This window comes from Oncorhynchus mykiss, chromosome 9, assembly GCF_057628025.1.
Source record: "Oncorhynchus mykiss isolate SJ-2025 chromosome 9, ASM5762802v1, whole genome shotgun sequence".
Classification (NCBI taxonomy): domain Eukaryota; kingdom Metazoa; phylum Chordata; class Actinopteri; order Salmoniformes; family Salmonidae; genus Oncorhynchus; species Oncorhynchus mykiss.
This window is the reverse complement of record NC_143030.1, coordinates 6294593-6322436: the sequence shown is the minus strand read 5'-3', so window position 1 is coordinate 6322436 and position 27844 is coordinate 6294593. Positions and strand designations below refer to the sequence as shown.

The window sequence follows — 27844 nt, the reverse complement described above, 5'->3', positions numbered from 1 at the left end:
CACTACACCACTACACCACTATACCACTATACCACTACACCACCACACCACTACACCACCAAACCACCACACCACTATACCACTACACCACCACACCACTACACCACCAAACCACTACACCACTATACCACTACACCACCACACCACTACACCACCAAACCACTACACCACTACACCACTACACCACTACACCACTACACCACTACACTACTACACTACTACACCAGTACACCACTATACCACTATACCACTATACCACTATTCCACTATACCACTATACCACTACACCACTACACTACTACACCACTACACCACTACACCACTATACCACTATACCACTATACCACTATACCACTACACCACTACACCACTTTACCACTATACCACTATACCACTATACCACTACACCACTATACCACTATACCACTATACCACTATACCACTACACCACTACACTACTACACCACTACACCACTACACCAGTATACCACTACACCACTATACCACTATACCACTATACCACTACACCACTATACCACTATACCACTATACCACTATACCACTACACCACTACACTACTACACCACTACACCACTACACCAGTATACCACTACACCACTATACCACTATACCACTACACCACTACACCACTACACCACTATACCACTATACCACTACACCACTATACCACTACACCACTATACCACTATACCACTATACCACTACACTACTACACCACTACACCACTACACCAGTATACCACTACACCACTACACCACTACACTACTACACTACTACACCACTACACCACTATACCACTACATCACTAACCACTACACCACTACACCACTACACCACTATACCACTATACCACTATACCACTATACCACTATACCACTATACCACTACACCACTACACTACTACACCACTACACCACTATACCACTACACCACTATACCACTATACCACTACACCAGTATACCACTACACCACTACACCACTACACTACTACACTACTACACCACTACACCACTATACCACTACATCACTAACCACTACACCACTATACCACTATACCACTATACCACTATACCACTATACCACTATACCACTATACCACTACACCACTACACCACTACACCACTATACCACTATACCACTACACCACTACACCACTATACCACTATACCACTATACCACTATACCACTATACCACTACACCACTACACTACTACACCACTACACCACTACACCAGTATACCACTACACCACTACACCACTACACCACTACACCACTACACCACTACACCAGTATACCACTACACCACTACACCACTACACCACTACACCAGTATACCACTACACCACTATACCACTATACCACTATACCACTATACCACTACACCACTATACCACTACACCACTACACCACTACACCACTACACCACTACACTACTACACCACTACACCAGTATACCACTACACCACTACACCACTACACCACTACACCACTACACCACTACACCACTATACCACTACACCACTACACCACTACACCAGTATACCACTACACCACTACACCACTACACCACTACACCACTACACCACTACACCACTATACCACTACACCACTACACCACTATACCACTACACCACTACACCACACTACTACACTACTACACCACTACACCACTATACCACTATACCACTATACCACTACACCACTATACCACTACACCACTACACCACTACACCACTATACCACTACACCACTATACCACTATACCACTACACCACTATACCACTACACCACTATACCACTACATCACTACGCCACTACGCCACTACACCACTATACCACTATACCACTATACCACTACACCACTATACCACTACACCACTATACCACTACACCACTACACCACTACGCCACTACACCACTATACCACTATACCACTACACCACTACGCCACTACGCCACTACACCACTATACCACTATACCACTATACCACTACGCCACTACGCCACTACACCACTATACCACTATACCACTATACCACTACACCACTACACCACTACACCACTATACCACTACACCACTATACCACTACACCACTATACCACTACACCACTATACCACTACACCACTATACCACTACACCACTATACCACTACACCACTATACCACTACACCACTATACCACTATACCACTACACCACTATACCACTACACCACTATACCACTATACCACTACACTACTACACCACTACACCACTACACCACTACACACTACACCACTATACCACTATACCACTACACCACTATGCCACTACGCCACTACGCCACTAAGCCACTACACCACTACACCACTACACCACTACACCACTACACCACTATACCACTACACCACTACACCACTACACAACTACACCACTACACCATTATACCACTATACCACTATACACTACACCACTACACCACTATACCACTACACCACTACACCACTACGCCACTACGCCACTACACCACTACACCACTACACCACTACACCACTATACTACTATACCACTACACCACTATACCACTACACCACTATACCACTACACCACTATACCACTACACCACTACACCACTACGCCACTACACCACTATACCACTATACCACTACACCACTACACCACTACACCACTACGCCACTACACCACTATACCACTACGCCACTACGCCACTACACCACTATACCACTATACCACTACACCACTATACCACTACACCACTATACCACTACACCACTATACCACTACACCACTATACCACTACACCACTATACCACTACACCACTATACCACTACACCACTATACCACTATACCACTACACCACTATACCACTACACCACTATACCACTATACCACTACACTACTACACCACTACACCACTACACCACTACACACTACACCACTATACCACTATACCACTACACCACTATACCACTACACCACTACACCACTACGCCACTACACCACTACACCACTACACCACTATACCACTACACCACTATACCACTACACCACTATACCACTACACCACTACACCACTACACCACTACACCACTACACCATTATACCACTATACCACTATACCACTACACCACTACACCACTATACCACTACACCACTACACCACTACGCCACTACACCACTACACCACTATACTACTATACCACTACACCACTATACCACTACACCACTATACCACTATACCACTATACCACTATACCACTACACCACCACACCACTATACCACTATACCACTACACCACTACACTACTACACCACAACCACACCACCACACCACCACACCACCATACCACTATACCACTATACCACTACACCACTATACCACTATACCACTACACCACTACACTACTACACCACTATACCACTATACCACTACACCACTACACCACTACACCACTATACCACTACACCACTACACTACTACACCACTATACCACTATACCACTACACTACTACACCACTATACCACTATACCACTACACCACTACACCACTACACCACTATACCACTATACCACTACACCACTACACCACTACACCACTACACCACTATACCACTATACCACTATACCACTATACCACCACACCACTATACCACTATACCACTACACCACTACACTACTACACCACCACACCACCACACCACCACACCACCATACCACTATACCACTACACCACTATACCACTATACCACTACACCACTACACTACTACACCACTATACCACTACACCACTACACCACTATACCACTATACCACTATACCACTATACCACTATACCACTACACCACTACACCACTACACCACTACACCACTATACCACTACACCACTACACCACTACACCACTATACCACTATACCACTACACCACTACACCACTACACCACTACACCACTACACCACTACACCACTATACCACTATACCACTACACCACTATACCACTACACCACTATACCACTATACCACTACACCACTATACCACTATACCACTATACCACTATACCACTATACCACTATACCACTATACCACTATACCACTACACCACTATACCACTATACCACTACACCACTACACTACTACACCACTATACCACTATACCACTATACCACTACACTACTACACCACTACACCACTATACCACTATACCACTACACCACTATACCACTATACCACTATACCACTATACCACTATACCACCAAACCACTACACCACTACACTACTACACCACTATACCACTATACCACTATACCACTACACCACTACACTACTACACCACCAAACCACTATACCACTATACCACCACACCACTATACCACTATACCACTAGTACCACTACACTACTACACCACTACACCACTACACCACTACACCACTATACCACTATACCACCACACCACTACACCACTATACCACTACACCACTATACCACTATACCACTACACCACTATACCACTATACCACTGTACCACTATACCACTACACCACTATACCAGTACACCACTACACCACTACACCACTACACCACTATACCACTACACCACTATACCACTATACCACTGTACCACTACACCACTACACTACTACACCACTATACCACTACACCACTATACCACTATACCACCACACCACTATACCACTACACCACTACACCACTACACCACTATACCACCACACCACTATACCACTACACCACTATACCACTACACCACTACACCACTATACCACTATACCACCACACCACTATACCACTACACCACTACACCACTATACCACTATACCACTATACCACTATACCACTATAACACTACACCACTACACCACTACACCACTATACCACTATACCACTACACCATATACCACTACACCACTATACACATACACCACTATACCACTACACCACTATACCACTACACCACTATACCACTACACCACTACACTACTATACCACTACACCACTATACCACTACACCACTACACCACTACACCACTACACCACTATACCACTATACCACTACACCACTATACCACTACACCACTATACCACTAACCACTATACCACTACACCACTATACCACTATACCACTACACCACTATACCACTACACCACTATACCACTACACCACTATACCACTACACCACTATACCACTACACCACTATACCACTATACCACTACACCACTACACTACTATACCACTACACCACTATACCACTACACCACTATACCACTACACCACTACACCACTATACCACTAAACCACTACACCACTATACCACTACACCACTATACCACTATACCACTATACCACTATACCACTATACCACTACACCACTACACCACTATACCACTATACCACTACACCACTATACCACTACACCACTATACCACTACACCACTATACCACTATACCACTATACCACTACACCACTACACCACTATACCACTATACCACTATACCACTACACCACTACACCACTATACCACTACACCACTATACCACTACACCACTATACCACTACACCACTATACCACTATACCACTACACCACTACACCACTACACCACTATACCACTATACCACTACACCACTATACCACTACACCACTATACCACTACACCACTATACCACTACACCACTATACCACTACACCACTACACCACCAAACCACACCACCACACCACCACACCACCACACCACCAAACCACCACACCACCACACCACTATACCACTACACCACTATACCACTACACCACTACACCACTATACCACCACACCACCACACCACCACACCACCAAACCACCACACCACACCACCACACCACCACACCACTACACCACTACACCACTATACCACTACACCACTACACCACTACCACCACACCACCACACCACCACACCACCAAACCACCACACCACCACACCACTATACCACTACACCACCATACCACCAAACCACCACACCACACCACCACACCACCACACCACCACACCACCACACCACCAAACCACCACACCACCACACCACTACACCACCAAACCACCACACCACTACACCACTATACCACTACACCACCACACCACACCACCACACCACCACACCACCACACCACCACACCACTACACTACTATACCACTACACCACTACACCACTATACCACTACACCACTACACCACTACACCACTACACCACTATACCACTACACCACTACACCACTACACCACTATACCACTACACCACTACACCAGCTCACCACTATACCACTATACCACTATACCACTATACCACTACACCACCAAACCACCACACCACACCACCACACCACCACACCACCACACCACTACACCACTACACCACTACACCACTATACCACTACACCACTATACCACTATACCACTACACCACTATACCACTATACCACTACACCACTACACCACCAAACCACCAAACCACCACACCACACCACCACACCACCACACCACTACACCACTATACCACTACACCACCAACCACCACACCACACCACCACCACCACACCACCACACCACTACACCACTACACCACTACACCACTATACCACTATACCACTATACCACACACACTATACCACTATACCACTACACCACTACACCACTATACCACTACACCACTACACCACTACACTACTATACCACTACACCACTATACCACTACACCACTACACCACTATACCACTATACCACTACACCACTATACCACTATACCACTATACCACTATACCACTATACCACTACACCACTACACCACTATACCACTATACCACTACACCACCACACCACACCACCACACCACCACACCACCAAACCACCACACCACCAAACCACCACACCACTACACCACTATACCACTACACCACCACACCACACCACCACACCACCACACCACCAAACCACCACCCACTACACCACTACACCACTATACCACTATACCACTATACCACTATACCACTATACCACTATACCACTACACCACTACACCACTATACCACTATACCACTATACCACTACACCACTACACCACTACACCACTACACCACTACACCACTACACCACTACACCACTATACCACTACACCATTACACCACTATACCACTACACCACTACACCACTACACCACTACACCACTACACCACTACACCACTACACCACTATACCACTATACCACTACACCACTACACCACTATACCACTATACCACTACACCACTACACCACTACACCACTATACCACTATACCACTACACCACTACACCACTATACCACTACACCACTATACCACTATACCACTACACCACTACACCACTACACCACTACACCACTACACCACTATACCACTACACCATTATACCACTATACCACTACACCACTACACCACTATACCACTATACCACTACACCACTACACCACTATACCACTATACCACTATACCACTACACCACTACACCACTATACCACTATACCACTACACCACCACACCACACCACCACACCACCACACCACCAAACCACCACACCACCAAACCACCACACCACTACACCACTATACCACTACACCACCACACCACACCACCACACCACCACACCACCAAACCACCACACCACTACACCACTACACCACTATACCACTATACCACTATACCACTATACCACTACACCACTACACCACTATACCACTATACCACTATACCACTACACCACTACACCACTACACCACTACACCACTACACCACTACACCACTACACCACTATACCACTACACCATTACACCACTATACCACTACACCACTACACCACTACACCACTACACACACTATACCACTATACCACTACACCACTACACCACTATACCACTATACCACTACACCACTACACCACTACACCACTATACCACTATACCACTACACCACTACACCACTACACTACTATACCACTACACCACTATACCACTATACCACTACACCACTACACCACTACACCACTACACAACTACACCACTATACCACTACACCATTATACCACTACACCACACCACTATACAACAATACCACTATACCACTACACCACTACACTACTACACCACTATACCACTACACCACTACACCACTACACCACTACACCACTACACCACTCACACACTACACCACTATACCACTATACCACTACACCACTACACCACTACACCACTATACCACTACACCACTATACCACTATACCACTACACAACTACACCACTACACCACTATACCACTACACCATTATACCACTATACCACTACACCACTATACCACTATACCACTATACCACTACACCACTATACCACTATACCACTACACCAACTCACCACTACACCACTATACCACATACCACTACACCACTATACCACTATACCACTACACCACTACACCACTACACCACTATACCACTACACCACTATACCACTATACCACTATACCACTATACCACTATACCACTACACCACTATACCACTATACCACTACACCACTACACCACTACACCACTATACCACTATACCACTATACCACTATACCACTACACCACTATACCACTACACCACTACACCACTACACCACTACACCACTACACCACTACACCACTATACCACTACACCATTACACCACTACACCACTATACCACTATACCACTATACCACTATACCACTACACCACTATACCACTATACCACTATACCACTACACCACTATACCACTATACAACTATACCACTACACCACTATACCACTATACCACTACACCACTATACCACTACACCACTATACCACTACACCACTACACCACCAATTCACCACACCACTACACCACTACACCACTACACCACTATACCACTATACCACTATACCACTACACCACTACACCACTACACCACTACACCACCAAACCACTACACCACCATACCACTATACCACTATACCACTACACCACTATACCACTATACCACTATACCACTATACCACTACACCACTACACCACTACACCACTATACCACTACACCACTACACCACTACACCACTACACCACTATACCACTATACCACTACACCACTATACCACTACACCACTATACCACTACACCAATATACAACTACACCACTACACAACTACACCACTACACCACCACACCACTACACCACTACACCACTACAAAACTACACCACCACACCACTACACCACTACACCCTCTACACCACTATACCACTACACCACTATACCACTACACCACTATACCACTATACCACTATACCACTACACCACTACACCACTATACCACTACACCACTACACCACTACACCACTACACCCTCTACACCACTATACCACTACACCACTACACCACTACACTACTACACTACTACACCACTACACCACTACACCACTACACCACTACACCACCATACCACTATACCACTACACCACTACACTACTATAACCACTATACCACTACACCACTACACCACTACACAACTACACCACTACACCACTACACCCTCTACACCATTATACCACTACACCACTACACCACTACACCACTACTACTACTACACTACTACACCACTACACCACTACACCACTACACCACTACTACTACACTACTACACCATTATACCACTACACCCTCTACACCACCACACCACCACACCACTACACCACTACACCCTCTACACCACTACACCACTATACCACTACACCACTATACAACTATACCACCACACCACTACACCACCACACCACTATACCACTACACCACTACACTACTACACCACCACACCACCACACCACCACACCACTACACCACTACACCACTACACTACTATACCACTACACCACTACACCACTACACCACTACACCACTATACCACTATACCACTATACCACTATACCACTACACCACTACACCACTATACCACTATACCACTACACCACTACACCACTACACCACTACACCACTATACCACTACACCACTATACCACTACACCACTACACCACTACACCACTACACCACTACACCACTATACCACTATACCACTATACCACTACACCACTATACCACTACACCACCACACCACCACACCACCACACCACTACACCACTACACCACTACACTACTATACCACTACACCACTATACCACTACACCACTATACCACTACACCACCATACCACTATACCACTATACCACTATACCACTACACCACTACACCACTACACCACTACACCACCATACCACTATACCACTATACCACTATACCACTACACCACTATACCACTACACCACCATACCACTATACCACTACACCACTATACCACTACACCACCATACCACTATACCACTATACCACTATACCACTACACCACTACACCACTATACCAATACACCACTACACCACTATACCACTATACCACTACACCACTATACCACTATACCACTATACCACTACACCACTACACCACTACACCACTACACCACTACACCACCATACCACTATACCACTATACCACTACACCACCATACCACTATACCACTACACCACCATACCACTATACCACTATACCACCATACCACTATACCACTATACCACTACACCACTATACCACCATACCACTATACCACTATACCACTACACCACTATACCACTACACCACTATACCACTATACCACTATACCACTACACCACTACACCACTACACCACTACACCACCAAACCACTACACCACCATACCACTATACCACTATACCACTACACCACTATACCACTATACCACTATACCACTATACCACTACACCACTACACCACTACACCACTATACCACTACACCACTACACCACTACACCACTATACCACTATACCACTATACCACTACACCACTATACCACTACACCACTATACAACTACACCACTACACAACTACACCACTACACCACCACACCACTACACCACTACACCACTACACCCTCTACACCACTACACCACTATACCACTACACCACTATACCACTATACCACTATACCACTATACCACTACACCACTATACCACTACACCACTATACCACTATACCACTATACCACTATACCACTACACCACTACACCACTACACCACTACACCACCAAACCACCATACCACTATACCACTATACCACTACACCACTATACCACTATACCACTATACCACTATACCACTACACCACTACACCACTACACCACTATACCACTACACCACTACACCACTACACCACTATACCACTATACCACTATACCACTACACAACTACACCACTACACCACTACACCACTACACCACTACACCACTACTACTACTACACTACTACACAACTACACCACTATACCACTACACCACTACACCACTACTACTACACCACTACACCATTATACCACTACACCCTCTACACCACCACACCACTACACCACCACACCATCACACCACTACACCACTATACCACTACACCACTACACCACCACACCACTATACCACTACACCACTACACTACTACACCACCACACCACCACACCACCACACCACTACACCACTACACCACCACACCACTACACCACTACACTACTACACCACCACACCACCACACCACCACACCACTACACCACTATACCACTACACCACTACACCATTATACCACTACACCCTCTACACCACCACACCACCACACCACTACACCACCACACCACTATACCACTACACCACTATACCACTATACCACCACACCACTACACCACTACACCACTATACCACTATACCACTATACCACTATACCACTATACCACTATACCACTATACCACTACACCACTACACCACTATACCACTATACCACTATACCACTATACCACTATACCACTACACCACCACACCACCACACCACCACCACACCACTACACCACTACACCACTATACCACTACACCACTATACCACTATACCACTATACCACTATACCACTACACCACTACACCACTACACCACTACACCACTACACCACTACACCACTATACCACTATACCACTATACCACTACACCACTATACCACTATACCACTATACCACTATACCACTATACCACTACACCACTACACCACTATACCACTACACCACTACACCACTACACCACTATACCACTACACCACTATACCACTATACCACTATACCACTACACCACTACACCACTACACCACTACACCACTATACCACTACACCACTACACCACTACACCACTACACCACTACACCACTATACCACTATACCACTATACCACTATACCACTACACCACTATACCACTATACCACTATACCACTACACCACTATACCACTACACCACTACACCACTACACCACTACACCACTACACCACTACACCACTATACCACTATACCACTATACCACTACACCACTATACCACTACACCACTATACCACTACACCACTACACCACTACACCACTATACCACTACACCACTATACCACTATACCACTACACCACTATACCACTATACCACTACACCACTATACCACTATACCACTATACCACTACACCACTACACCACTACACCACTATACCACTATACCACTACACCACTACACCACTACACTACTATACCACTATACCACTACACCACTATACCACTACACCACTATACCACTACACCACTACACCACTACACCACTATACCACTATAATACTACACCACCACACCACCACACCACTACACCACTACACCACTACACCACTACACTACTATACCACTATATCACTACACCACCACACCACCACACCACTATACCACTACACCACTACACCACTACACCACTACACTACTATACCACTATACCACTACACCACTACACCACTACACTACTATACCACTACACCACTACACTACTATACCACTATACCACTACACTACTATACCACTATACCACTACACCACTACACCACTACACTACTATACCACTACACCACTACACTACTATACCACTATACCACTACACCACTACACCACTACACCACTACACCACTATACCACTATACCACTACACCACTATACCACTACACCATTATACCACTATACCACTATACCACTATACTACTATACCACTACACCACTACACCACTACACCACTACACCATTATACCACTACACCACTACACCACTACACTACTATACCACTACACCACTACACCACTACACCACTACACCACTACACCACTATACCACTATACCACTATACCACTATACCACTACACCACTACACCACTATACCACTATACCACTACACCACTATACCACTACACCACTATACCACTATACCACTACACCACTATACCACTACACCACTACACCACTATACCACTACACCACTACACCACTATACTACTACACCACTACACCACTATACCACTATACCACTACACCACTATACCACTACACCACTATACCACTACACCACTATACCACTATACCACTATACCACTATACCACTACACTACTATACCACTATACCACTATACCACTACACCACTATACCACTATACCACTACACCACTATACCACTATACCACTATACCATTACACCACTATACCACTACACCACTATACCACTACACCACTATACCACTACACCACTACACCACTACACCACTATACCACTACACCACTATACCACTACACCACTATACCACTACACCACTACACCACTATACCACTACACCACTATACCACTACACCACTACACCACTACGCCACTAGGACACTACGCCACTACACCACTATGACACTACACCACTATGACACTACACAATTATGACATTATGACCCTACGACACTACACCACTACACCACTATGACACTGCACCGCTATGACACTACACCACTATGACACTACACCACTACGACCCTACGACACTACACCACTACGACCCTACGACACTACACCACTACGACCCTACGACACTACACCACTACAACCCTACGACACTACACCACTATGACCCTACGACACTACACCACTATGACCCTACGACCCAATGACACTACACCACTACGACCCTACGACACATACACCACTACGACCCTACGACACTACACCACTATGACCATACACCACTATGACACTACACCACTATGACACTACGACCCTACGACACCACACCACTATGACACTACACCACTATGACACTACACCACTATGACACTACACCACTATGACACTACGACCCAATGACACTACACCACTATGACACTACGACCCAATGACACTGCACCACTATGACACTATGACATTATGACCCTACGACACTACACCACTATGACCCTACGACACTACGACACTACACCACTATGACCCTACACCACTATGACACTACGACCCTACGACACAACACAAATATGACACTACACAACTACGACACTATGACCCTACGACACTATGACACTACACCACTATGACCCTACGACACTACACAAGTATGACACCCTAATCACAGGTATATGGTTCTAAACCCTAATCACAGGTATACTCAACCACAGGAGTACGGTTCTAAACCCTAATCACAAAAAAAGTATGAAAAACACCAAGGTGGATGAATACTTTCGCAAGGCACCGCATGTACTCAACCACAGGAGTCCGGTTCTAAACCCATTCACAAGTATCACTACTATCGTTACAAACTCTACCACAGGAGATGAAGTCAGCTCGTCCATGTCCCTCCACATTTGGCATCTCTTGAAATTGATAACTTCCCCTTTTTGATAGATAAGCTGACTGCCTTAATGAAGAATTACCCAAACCCTAAAACGACCAGGGGCTTCAATCCCCCTTCTGTAGTCTCCCCCTGTGTTCTCCTCTGGAGCCTCCCCCGCGTCCTCCTCTGTAGCCTCCCCCTGTGTCCTCCTCTGTAGCCTTCCCCTGTGTCCTCCTCTGTAGTCTCCCCCTGTGTCCTCCTCTGTAGTCTCCCCCTGTAACCTCCTCTGTAGCCTCCCCCGTGTCCTCCTCTGTAGCCTCCCCCTGTGTCCTCCTCTGTAGCCTTCCCCTGTGTCCTCCTCTGTAGTCTCCCCCGCGTCCTCCTTGTAGTCTCCCCCTGTAACCTCCTCTGTAGCCTCCCCCTGTGTCCTCCTCTGTACTCTCCCCCTGTAACCTCCTCTGTAGCCTCCCCCTGTGTCCTCCTCTAGCCTTCCCCTGTGTCCTCCTCTGTAGTCTCCCCCTGTGTCCTCCTCTGTAGTCTCCCCCTAATCTCTCCTCTTTAGCCTCCCCCTGTGTCCTCCTCTGTAGTCTCCCCCGCGTTCTCCTCTGTAGTCTCCCCCTGTGTCCTCCTCTGTAGTCTCCCCCTGTGTCCTCCTCTGGCTCCCCTGTGTCCTCCTCTGGCTCCCCTGTGTCCTCCTCTGTAGCCTCCCCCTGTGTCCTCCTCGCAGCTTCTCCCTGTGTCCTCCTCTGTAGCCTCCCCCTGTGTCCTCCTCTGTAGCCTCCCCCTGCGTCCTCCTCTGGTCCCCCGTGTCCCCCTCTGTAGTCTCCCCCTCTGTAGTCTCCCCGCGTCCTCCTCTGTAGTCTCCCCCTGTGCCCTCTGTAGTCCCCCCCTGTGTCCTCCTCTGTAGTCTCCCCCAGTGTCCTCCTCTCGTGCTCTCCCCCGTGTCCTCCTCTGTAGTCTCCCCCTGTGTCCTCCTCTGTAGTCTCCCCCTGTGTCCTCCTCTGGTCTCCCCCGGCGCCCTCCTCTGCAGCCTCCCCCTGTGTCCTCCTCTGTAGCCTCCCCCGCGTCCTCCTCTGTAGCCTCCCCGCGTCCTCCAAGCCTCCCCCTGTGTCCTCCTCTCGTAGTCTCCCCCTGTGTCCTCCTCTGGAGCTCTCCCCTGTGTCCTCCTCTGTAGTCTCCCCCGCGTCCTCCTCGGAGTCTCCCCCGCGTCCTCTTCTGTAGTTCCCCCCGTGCCTCCTCCTCGGCCTCCCCCGTGTCCTCCTCTCTGTAGTCTCCCCCTGCGTCCTCCTCTGGAGTCTCCCCCTGCGTCCTCCTCTCTGTAGTCTCCCCGTGTCCTCCTCTGTAGTCTTCCCCGCGTCCTCCTCTGGAGTCTCCCCCGCGTCCTCCTCGTAGTCTCCCCCGTCGTCCTCCTCTGTAAGCTCCCCTGTGTCCTCCTCGGCCCTCCCTGTGTCCTCCTCTGTAGTTTTCCCCAGTGTCCTCTTCTGGTTCTCCCCAGTGTCCTCCTCTTGTCTCCCCCTGTGTCCTCTTCTGTAGTCTCCCCCTGTGTCCCCCTCTCCTGTAGTCTCCCCCAGTGTCCCCCTCTGTAGTCTCCCCCTGTGTCCTCCTCTGTAGTCTCCCTCAGTGTCCTCCTCTGTAGTCTCCCTCAGTGTCCCCCTCTGCTCTACTGTAATAAAGTACAACTAGCTGATACCATGTACTGTCTACCTACCCAGGAGTGGTGATTCTATGCTAGTTGGTTTAAATGTTGATGTGTTGCTCTCAGAACACTTCTCCCCCTCCCCCTCCTCTCTCTCTCCTCTGTAGAGAATGAACCACTAGCCAATAGCAGTTTGGGGATTAGCTAATGCTGAGCCGAGGGGCACTGGGCTATAGCCCGTGACGTGAACGGGCGAAAGCGTTGAGGGAGTGGCGCCCTTCTCCAATGGGACAGAGCCTTGCCGCTCGGTCACGTCGTCAACAAGGCAACACGGTGCATTGTCCAGAAAACATATATTTTCCATAAAATAAAATGTTTGAATTTTTAAAAAACTAGTTTCCATTAGGAAGGCAGATCATTCTGTTTATTTTATATATTTTTTTGAATCAAAAGCAATCACTTTTACAGGTGAAAACACAGAATCCTACTCATTACTGACGTCACGTTTGTTTTGAGACAACTTCGCCCTGGGCTTTGAACGGAGCATCTGGCTCCCGCCCGGGAGACGGCCCAGTTCCAAAAACGAAAGCAAATCAACTTTACCTAGGTGCAAAACATGCCTACGTGCTATTAATTGAATCCCCTCACTGATGGAACCCTGGGAAAATATTCAGATTAGCAGGACAGCGTTGACCAATCACGATGAAGCACAAGGGCCTTTCTATGAAACAGACATCAGGCAGGGATGTATAGTGTTACAGAATGTTCTTAAAACTCTGTCTGTCTGTCTGTCTGTCTGTCTGTCTCTGTTTCTCCATCTGTCTGTCTGTCTGTCTGTCTGTCTGTCTGTCTCTCCCTCCCTCCCTCCCTCCCTCCCTCCCTCCCGTCTGTCTGTCTGTCTGTCTGTATGTCTGTCTGTCTGTCTGTCTGTCTCTGTTTCTCCATCTGTCTGTCTGTCTCTCTCTGTCTGTCTCTGTCTCTCTGTCTCTCTGTCTGTCTGTCTCTGTCTCTCTGTCTGTCTGTCTGTCTCTCTGTCTGTCTCTCTCTCTGTCTCTCTGCCTCTGTCTCTCTGTCTGTCTGTCTGTCTGCCTCTCTCTCTCTCTCTAGTGTTATACTGCAGCATTTTCATAACTCATAGAGGGTCTGCCATCATTCACTTTGAACTGGACTGTGTGTTTACAGGCAGTAGGGCCTGTCATCATTCACTATGAACTGTGTGTTTACAGGCAGTAGGACCTGCCATCATTCACACTGAACAGGACTGTGTGTTTACAGGCAATAGGGGGCTGAGAATTGTGATTAATTCAACTGTAATAAAGTCCTTATGTGGGAAAAACCCATTCTGATTGGCTGAGCCTGGCTCCGCCCCCTTGGCAGTCATGTGAAATCCATAGATTAGGGTTTAATTTATATATTTTCAATTGACTGATTTCCTTCTATGAACTGTAACTCAGTAAAATCTTTGAAATTGTTTGCGTTTCATATTATCTGTTTAGAACTACAGTTGGCAGGAGTCGTCTTCCATTCGGGAACTTTACGATCCTGTTGATCAAACAACCACGAAAACGTAGATTCTCTCTCCATCAGTGACGCACATCAACAACAACAACATCAACAACAACAACATCAACAACAACAACATCAACAACAACAAGATCAACAACTAATACTAGCCAGAGCGAGATAAGCTAAAAAAAAACGAGGTTAACACTAGATAAACCCTGTCAAACTTTTTCAGTTAGTTGACCGTCAAAAATCGCACTGATAAACGATGGGGGAATTGTAGCCTGCTCGTCCTTCTGCAGATTGCCTGCCCAATGCATGTGTCACGATCCGTCGTCAGGAGGAGACCAAGGCGCAGCGTACATTCTTAATTTATTAAAGAAATGCAACACTGAACAAACTAACAATACAACAAAACGAACCGTCGTGCAAACGGCTAGCGCAGAACAGGCAACTAAACATAGAATAAGAACCATAAAATACCCAAGGGAATATGGCTGCCTAGACTGGTTCCCAATCAGAGACAACGATAAACAGCTGCCTCTGATTGAGAACCAATTCAGGCCACCATAGACATACAAATACCTAGACTTACAAAACCCCATGATGTACAAAAACCCTAGACAAGACATACCCATCCTAGTCACACCCTGAACTAACCAAATTAATAAAGAAAACAGATATAACTAAGGTCAGGGCATGCTTGTCCAAACCCAGTGTTTATGACAAAAAAAAATACATTTGATTGACAACTAAAACTAAGCTTTAAAAAAAACCGAAGCCAGACTGCAACATTTTAGTCGCCAAAGTTAGGACTGCGTGTGTCTTTAACCTTTCCCTCCACTGCTAGAGGGAAACGAGACAAAATGAAAGCAGCGCAAATTGAAGTTGAATTCGCCGATGCGAGTGCATCATTCAGGCTGTAATTTCATGAAGTAAATGACTCACTTATACTTGCTAGTTTGATTGTATTGACATTCCCAGCCTTAGTTACAGTTGTCTTGTCTTTGTTCAACATATTGAGTATTTGAAACTGAAACGATGCGTCCCAAATGGCTGGAGGCAGCAAGCAACGTACCAGGCTGGGATTTAACAACCTGATAGCAATGTATTGGTGAATTATATTAATCCATCTACAGTGTTTCACACCTCTCCTCACCTCTCCCCCCAGATGGTAACTGTAGTCCTAAACCATTACAGAGGACAGATGGCAACTGTAGTCCTAAACCATTACAGAGGACAGACTAAACTGTAGTCCTAAACCATTACAGAGGACAGATGGTAACTGTAGTCCTAAACCATTACAGAGGACAGATGGTAACTGTAGTCCTAAACCATTACAGGACAGATGGTCTGGTAACTGTCGTCCTAAACCATTAGAGGACAGATGGTAACTGTAGTCCTAAACCATTAGAGGACAGATGGTAACTGCAGTCCTAAACCATTAGAGGACAGATGGTAACTGTAGTCCTAAACCATTACAGAGGACAGATGGTAACTGTAGTCCTAAACCATTAGAGGACAGATGGTAACTGTAGTCCTAAACCATTACAGAGGACAGATGGTAACTGTAGTCCTAAACCATTAGAGGACAGATGGTAACTGTAGTCCTAAACCATTACAGAGGACAGATGGTAACTGTAGTCCTAAACCATTAGAGGACAGATGGGAACTGTAGTCCTAAACCATTAGAGGACAGATGGGAACTGTAGTCCTGATTTCTGACTGAGAGAAAATTCAGTCAGCCATATTACACATGTTCACATCACATCACCCAGAGTAAGCCTCTTACCGGACACACACACACACACACACACACACACACACACACACACACACACACACACTATCACACACACACACACAGTACACACACAGTACACACACAGTACACACACAGTACACAATACAAACACACAGAGAAAGACACATCCTCACCGTGTCGTGTGTTTTGACCTTGGCGTGATAGACGGTCAGTTCAGTGTCGTGTCCAGGGTGAAACGGTGGTCAGGAGAGATACACACACCCGTCATAGATGGTCACTGGTGCTCTGAAACACACACACACACACACAGAGAGAAGAGATACACACACCGGTCAGAAACACTGGGTCACTGGTGCTCTGAAACACACACACAGAGGAGAGAGGAATTATACAGCGATATACGGGGAGTGTATGTGTGTGTTCTTACCTCTACTATCTCTGTCCAGCTGTAGGTCCCTCTACTATCTCTGTCCAGCAGTAGTTCCTTACTATCTCTGTCCAGCAGAAAGTCCCTCTACTATCTCTGTCCAGCTGTAGGTCCCTCTACTATCTCTGTCCAGCAGTAGGTCCCTCTACTATCTCTGTCCAGCAGAAAGTCCCTCTACTATCTCTGTCCAGCAGTAGGTCCCTCTACTATCTCTGTCCAGCAGTAGGTCCCTCTACTATCTATGTCCAGCAGAAGGTCCCTCTACTATCTCTGTCCCAAGCAGTAGTTACCTCTACTATCTCTGTTAGGCAGTAGTTACCTCTACTATCTCTGTACAGCAGTAGTTCACCTCTACTATCTCTGTACTAGTCAGTGATGGTGTGTTCTCACCTCTACTATCTCTGTACTAGTCAGTGATGGTGTGTTCTCACCTCTACTATCTCTGTACTAGTCAGTGATGGTGTGTTCTCACCTCTACTATCTCTGTACTAGTCAGTGATGGTGTGTTCTCACCTCTACTATCTCTGTACTAGTCAGTGATGGTGTGTTCTCACCTCTACTATCTCCGTACAGCAGTAGTCAGTGATGGTGTGTTCTACCTCTACTATCTCCGTACAGCAGTAGTCAGTGATGGTGTGTTCTCACCTCTACTATCGCCGTACAGCAGTAGTCAGTGATGGTGTGTTCTCGACTCACCTCATCTCTGTACTAGTCAGTGATGGTGTGTTCTCACCTCTACTATCTCCGTACAGCAGTAGTCAGTGATGGTGTGTTCTCGACTCTATTATCTCTGTACTAGTCAGTGATGGTGTGTTCTCACCTCTACTATCTCCGTACAGCAGTAGTCAGTGATGGTGTGTGTCTGTGTGTTGATGACTGACACCTGCACCACCGCGTGGGGTCTCTTCTCCTTGTGTCCTATAGACAGACCCCTACAGTCTGAGACAGAGAGCGAGGATGAGAGAGAGAGAGAGAGAGACAGACAGAGAGAACTACCGTGGGATAACTACCGTTGGATAACTACAGTGGGATAACTACTGTGGGATAACTACCGTGGGATAACTACCGTGGGATAACTACCATTGGATAACTACCGTTGGATAACTACCGTGGGATAACTACCGTTGGATAACCACACGTGGGATAACTACCGTGGGATAACTACCGTGGGATAACTACCGTGGGATAACTACCATTGGATAACTACCGTTGGATAACTACCGTGGGATAACTACCGTTGGATAACTACCGTGGGATAACGGGATAACTACCGTGGGATAACTACCGTGGGATAACGGGATAACTACCGTGGGATAACGGGATAACTACCGTGGGATAACTACCGTTGGATAACTACCGTTGGATAACTACCGTGGGATAACTACCGTTGGATAACTACGTGGGATAACGGGATAACTACCGTTGGATAACTACCGTGGGATAACTACCGTGGGATAACTACTGTGGGATAACGGGATAACTACCGTTGGATAACTACCGTTGGATAACTACCGTTGGATAACTACCGTGGGATAATCACCGTGGGATAACTACCGTGGGTATAACTACCATTGGATAACTACCGTTGGATAACTACCGTGGGATAACTACCGTGGGATAACTACCGTTGGATAACTACCGTTGGATAACTACCATGGGATAACTACCGTGGGATAACTACCGTGGGATAACTACCGTTGGATAACTACCGTTGGATAACTACCGTGGGATAACTACCGTTGGATAACTACCGTTGGATAACTACCGTGGGATAACTACCGTTGGATAACTACCGTGGGATAACTACCGTTGGATAACTACCGTTGGATAACTACCGTGGGATAACTACCGTTGGATAACTACCGTGGGATAACGGGATAACTACCGTTGGATAACTACCGTGGGATAACGGGATAACTACCGTTGGATAACTACCATTGGATAACTACCGTTGGATAACTACCGTGGGATAACGGGATAACTACCGTTGGATAACTACCGTGGGATAACGGGATAACTACCGTGGGATAACGGGATAACTACCGTGGGATAACTACCGTGGGATAACGGGATAACTACCGTGGGATAACTACCGTGGGATAACTACCATTGGATAACTACCATGGGATAACTACCATGGGATAACTACCGTGGGATAACTACCGTGGGATAACTACCGTGGGATAACTACCGTGGGATAACGGGATAACTACCGTTGGATAACTACCGTGGGATAACTACCGTGGGATAACTACCATTGGATAACTACCATGGGATAACTACCGTGGGATAACTACCGTTGGATAACTACCGTGGGATAACTACCGTGGGATAACTACCGTGGGATAACTACCATGGGATAACTACCGTGGGATAACTACCGTTGGATAACTACCGTGGGATAACGGGATAACTACCGTGGGATAACTACCGTGGGATAACTACCGTGGGATAACTACCGTTGGATAACTACCGTGGGATAACTACCGTGGGATAACTACCGTGGGATAACTACCGTTGGATAACTACCGTGGGATAACTACCGTTGGATAACTACCGTGGGATAACTACCGTGGGATAACTACCGTTGGATAACTACCGTTGGATAACTACCGTGGGATAACGGGATAACTACCGTTGGATAACTACCGTGGGATAACTACCGTTGGATAACTACCGTGGGATAACTACGTGGGATAACTACCATGGGATAACTACCGTGGGATAACTACCGTTGGATAACTACCGTGGGATAACGGGATAACTACCGTGGGAGAACCACCGTTGGATAACTACCGTGGGATAACTACCATGGGATAACTACCGTGGGATAACGGGATAACTACCGTGGGATAACTACCGTTGGATAACTACCGTTGGATAACTACCGTGGGATAACTACCGTTGGATAACTACCGTGGGATAACTACCGTGGGATAACTACCGTGGGATAACTACCGTGGGATAACTACCGTTGGATAACTACCGTTGGATAACTACCGTGGGATAACGGGATAACTACCGTGGGATAACTACCGTGGGATAACTACCGTGGGATAACTACCGTGGGATAACTACCGTTAGATAACTACCGTGGGATAACTACCGTGGGATAACTACCGTTGGATAACTACCGTTAGATAACTACCGTGGGATAACTACCGTTAGATAACTACCGTGGGATAACTACCGTTAGATAACTACCGTGGGATAACTACCGTGGGATAACGGGATAACTACCGTTGGATAACTACCGTGGGATAACTACCGTGGGATAACTACCGTTGGATAACTACCGTTGGATAACTACCGTTGGATAACTACCGTGGGATAACTACCGTGGGATAACTACCGTTGGATAACTACCGTGGGATAACTACCATGGGATAACTACTGTAATAGTTAAAGTATATGTATAGTATATGTATAGTATATGTATATGTATAGTATATATGTATAGTATTTGTATATGTATAGTATATAGTATATGTATATGCATAGTATATAGTATATGTATAGTATATAGTATATGTATAGTATATGTATATGTATAGTATATGTATAGTATATGTATATGTATAGTATATGTATAGTATATGTATAGTATAAGTATAGTATATGTATAGTATATGTATAGTATAAGTATAGTATATGTATGTATAGTATATGTATAGTATATATGTATATGTATAGTATATGTATATGTATAGTATATGTATAGTATATGTATACGTATAGTATATGTATAGTATATGTATATATGTATATAGGGTATGTACTGTATATGTATAGTATATGTATAGTATATGTATATTATATGTATAGTATATGTATAGTGTATGTATAGTATATGTATAGTATATGTATAGTATATGTATATGTATAGTATATGTATAGTATATGTATATGTATAGTATATGTATGGTATATGTATAGTATATGTATAGTATATGTATAGTATATGTATATGTATAGTATATGTATAGGGTATGTATAGTATATGTATAGTATATGTATATGTATAGTATATGTATAGGGTATGTATAGTATTTGTATAGTATATCTGTAGTATATGTATAGTATATGTATATGTATAGTATATGTATAGGGTATGTATAGTATATGTATAGTATATGTATAGTATATGTATAGTATATGTATATGTATAGTATATGTATAGGGTATGTATAGTATTTGTATAGTATATCTGTAGTATATGTATAGTATATGTATATGTATAGTATATGTATAGGGTATGTATAGTATATGTATAGTATATGTATAGTATATCTATAGTATATGTATATGTATAGTATATGTATAGTATATGTATAGTATATGTATAGTATATCTATAGTATATGTATAGTTTATGTATATGTATAGTATATGTATAGTGTATGTATAGTATATGTATAGTATATGTATAGTATATGTATATGTATAGTATATGTATAGGGTATGTATAGTATATGTATAGTATATGTATAGTATATCTATAGTATATGTATATGTATAGTATATGTATAGTATATGTATGGTATATGTATAGTATATGTATAGTATATGTATAGTATATGTATAGTATATGTATATGTATAGTATATGTATAGTATATGTATATGTATAGTATATGTATGGTATATGTATAGTATATGTATGGTATATGTATACGTATAGTATATGTATAGTATATGTATGGTATATGTATAGTATATGTATGGTATATGTATAGTATATGTATGGTATATGTATAGTATATGTATATGTATAGTATATGTATAGTATACGTATAGTATATGTATAGTATATGTATGGTATATGTATAGTATATGTATAGTATATGTATAGTATATGTATATGTATAGTATATGTATAGTATATGTATAGTATATGTATATGTATAGTATATGTATGGTATATGTATAGTATATGTATAGTATATGTATAGTATATGTATATGTATAGTATATGTATGGTATATGTATAGTATATGTATAGTATATGAATAGTATATGTACATGTATAGTATATGTATAGTATATGTATAGTATATGTATGGTATATGTATAGTATATGAATAGTATATGTATATGTATAGTATATGTATGGTATATGTATAGTATATGAATAGTATATGTACATGTATAGTATATGTATAGTATATCTATAGTATATGTATAGTATAATGTATAGTATATGTATAGTATATGTATATGTATAGTATATGTATGGTATATGTATAGTATATGTATGGTATATGTATACGTATAGTATATGTATAGTATATGTATATGTATAGTATATGTATGGTATATCTATAGTATATGTATAGGGTATGTATAGTATATGTATAGTGTATGTATAGTATATGTATAGTATATGTATAGGGTATGTATAGTATATGTATGGTATATCTATAGTATATGTATAGTATATGTATGGTATATCTATAGTATATGTATAGGGTATGTATAGTATATGTATGGTATATGTATAGTATATGTATAGGGTATGTATGGTATATGTATAGTATATGTATGGTATATGTATAGTATATGTATGGTATATGTATAGTATATGTATAGTATATGTATGGTATATGTATAGTATATGTATGGTATATGTATAGTATATGTATAGTATATGAATAGTATATGTACATGTATAGTATATGTATGGTATATCTATAGTATATGTATAGGGTATGTATAGTATATGTATAGTATATGTATAGTATATGTATATGTATAGTGTATGTATGGTATATGTATATGTATATGTATAGTATATGTATGGTATATGTATAGTATATGTATTAGTATATGTATAGTATATGTATAGTATATGTATGGTATATGTATAGTATATGTATGGTATATGTATAGTATATGTATAGTATATGAATATATATGTACATGTATAGTATATGTATGGTATATCTATAGTATATGTATAGGGTATGTATAGTATATGTATGGTATATGTATAGTATATGTATGGTATATGTATAGTATATGTATGGTATATGTATAGTATATGTATGGTATATGTATGGTATATGTATAGGGTATGTATAGTATATGTATGGTATATCTATAGTATATGTATAGTATATGTATGGTATATCTATAGTATATGTATAGGGTATGAATAGTATATGTACATGTATAGTATATGTATGGTATATGTATAGTATATGTATAGTATATGAATAGTATATGTACATGTATAGTATATGTATGGTATATCTATAGTATATGTATAGGATTAGTGTATAGTATATGTATGGTATATCTATAGTATATGTATAGTATATGTATAGGTATATCTATAGTATATGTATAGGGTATGTATAGTATATGTATAGTATATGTATGTATATGTATAGGGTATGTATGGTATATGTATAGTATATGTATGGTATATATAGTATATGTATAGTATATATGTATAGTATGGTATATGTATAGGGTATGTATAGTATATGTATTGTATATCTATAGTATATGTATAGTATATGTATGTATATCTATATATATATGTATAGGGTATGTATAGTATATGTATAGTATATGTATAGTATATGTATAGGTATGTATGGTATATGTATAGTATATGTATGGTATATGTATAGTATATGTATAGTATATGAATAGTATATGTACATGTATAGTATATGTATAGTATATGAATAGTATATGTACATGTATAGTATATGTATGGTATATCTATAGTATATGTATAGGGTATGTATAGTATATGCGTGTTTGTGTGTGTCTGTGTAACGTACCAATACTGAACTCCAATGGAGACTGTTTAGCAGGACACACAGCATCAACGACAGTCTCTGCATTTCCGACGGAATTTACAGCGCTATTCCCGGCTGTATCCATGAGTTGTGTCCGGAGGTGTCTGATCCGGTTGGTTAACCCCTCAGAGTTAGCTTCTCTCAGAGCCACCAGCCAGGAGTTAACCTCACCTGAATTCACACACTCTACATACACACCTGGCTCTCCACTGTCAAACCTACACACACAGAGAGAGAAAGAGAGAGAGAGAGACAGAGAGAGAAAGAGAGAGAGACAGTGAGACAGAGAGACAGAGTAAGAGAGAGACAGACAGAGACAGAGACAGAGAGAGAGAGAGAGAGACAGAGAGAAACAAAGACACTGACTAATATACACTAATATTAGAATAATCAAACAGTCTTTCCCCATTCCTCCTCCTCCTTCCTCTCTCCCTCCCTCCTCCTCCCTCCTCCCTCTCTCCTCCTCTCTCCTCCTTCCTCTTCCTCCTCTCTCCTCCCTCCTTCTCCTCCCACTCTCTGGAATCCTGCTCTAGTTCTCCTCCCTCCTCCCTCTCTCCTCCTCCTCCTCTCCTCCTCCCTCCTCCTCCTCCTCCTCCTCTCCTCCTCCTCCTCTCTCCTCCCTCCTCCTCTCCACTCTCTGGAATCCTGCTCTAGTTCTCCTCCTTCTCCCTGAATACCTCCAACTCTCTCTACGTACTTCTAATGATTGTGTACTTACTAATAAGTAGTCCATTGTTGTTGTCTGTGCTCTCCAGAACTTGACATCTCTCTAGAACCAACACCTCCTCTAAAGCAGATATCTGAAGACACACAACACATCACATTATTGCTACTACAATTGAAGGACAGA

The 27844-nt window shown here is 43.5% G+C and overlaps 2 protein-coding genes across 5 annotated transcripts in view; both read right to left on the bottom strand.

The window, feature by feature from the left end:
• Window positions 1-20042, bottom strand: part of LOC110518889 (type II inositol 3,4-bisphosphate 4-phosphatase) — a 54196-nt gene extending 34154 nt beyond the window's left edge. For all 3 annotated transcript variants that reach the window (XM_090183354.1, XM_090183355.1, XM_090183353.1), the window contains exon 1: window positions 19931-20042. The gene's annotated coding sequence lies outside the window, so the exon portion shown is untranslated. The remainder of the gene's footprint in view (window positions 1-19930) is intronic.
• A 30-nt stretch (window positions 20043-20072) lies between these two features.
• Window positions 20073-27844, bottom strand: part of LOC149980728 (uncharacterized) — a 14792-nt gene continuing 7020 nt past the window's right edge. The window contains exons 4-6 of one of the 2 annotated variants that reach the window (XM_090183359.1): window positions 27715-27794; window positions 26977-27215; window positions 20073-20114 (exon numbers count right to left, since the gene is read on the bottom strand). In XM_090183359.1, coding sequence (XP_090039485.1) covers window positions 20104-20114; window positions 26977-27215; window positions 27715-27794 — 330 coding nt within the window. In that variant the 3' untranslated portion in view covers window positions 20073-20103. Of the gene's footprint in view, window positions 20115-20889; window positions 21124-26976; window positions 27216-27714; window positions 27795-27844 lie in introns of those variants that run through there. The other variant, XM_090183358.1, reaches the window with a different exon arrangement.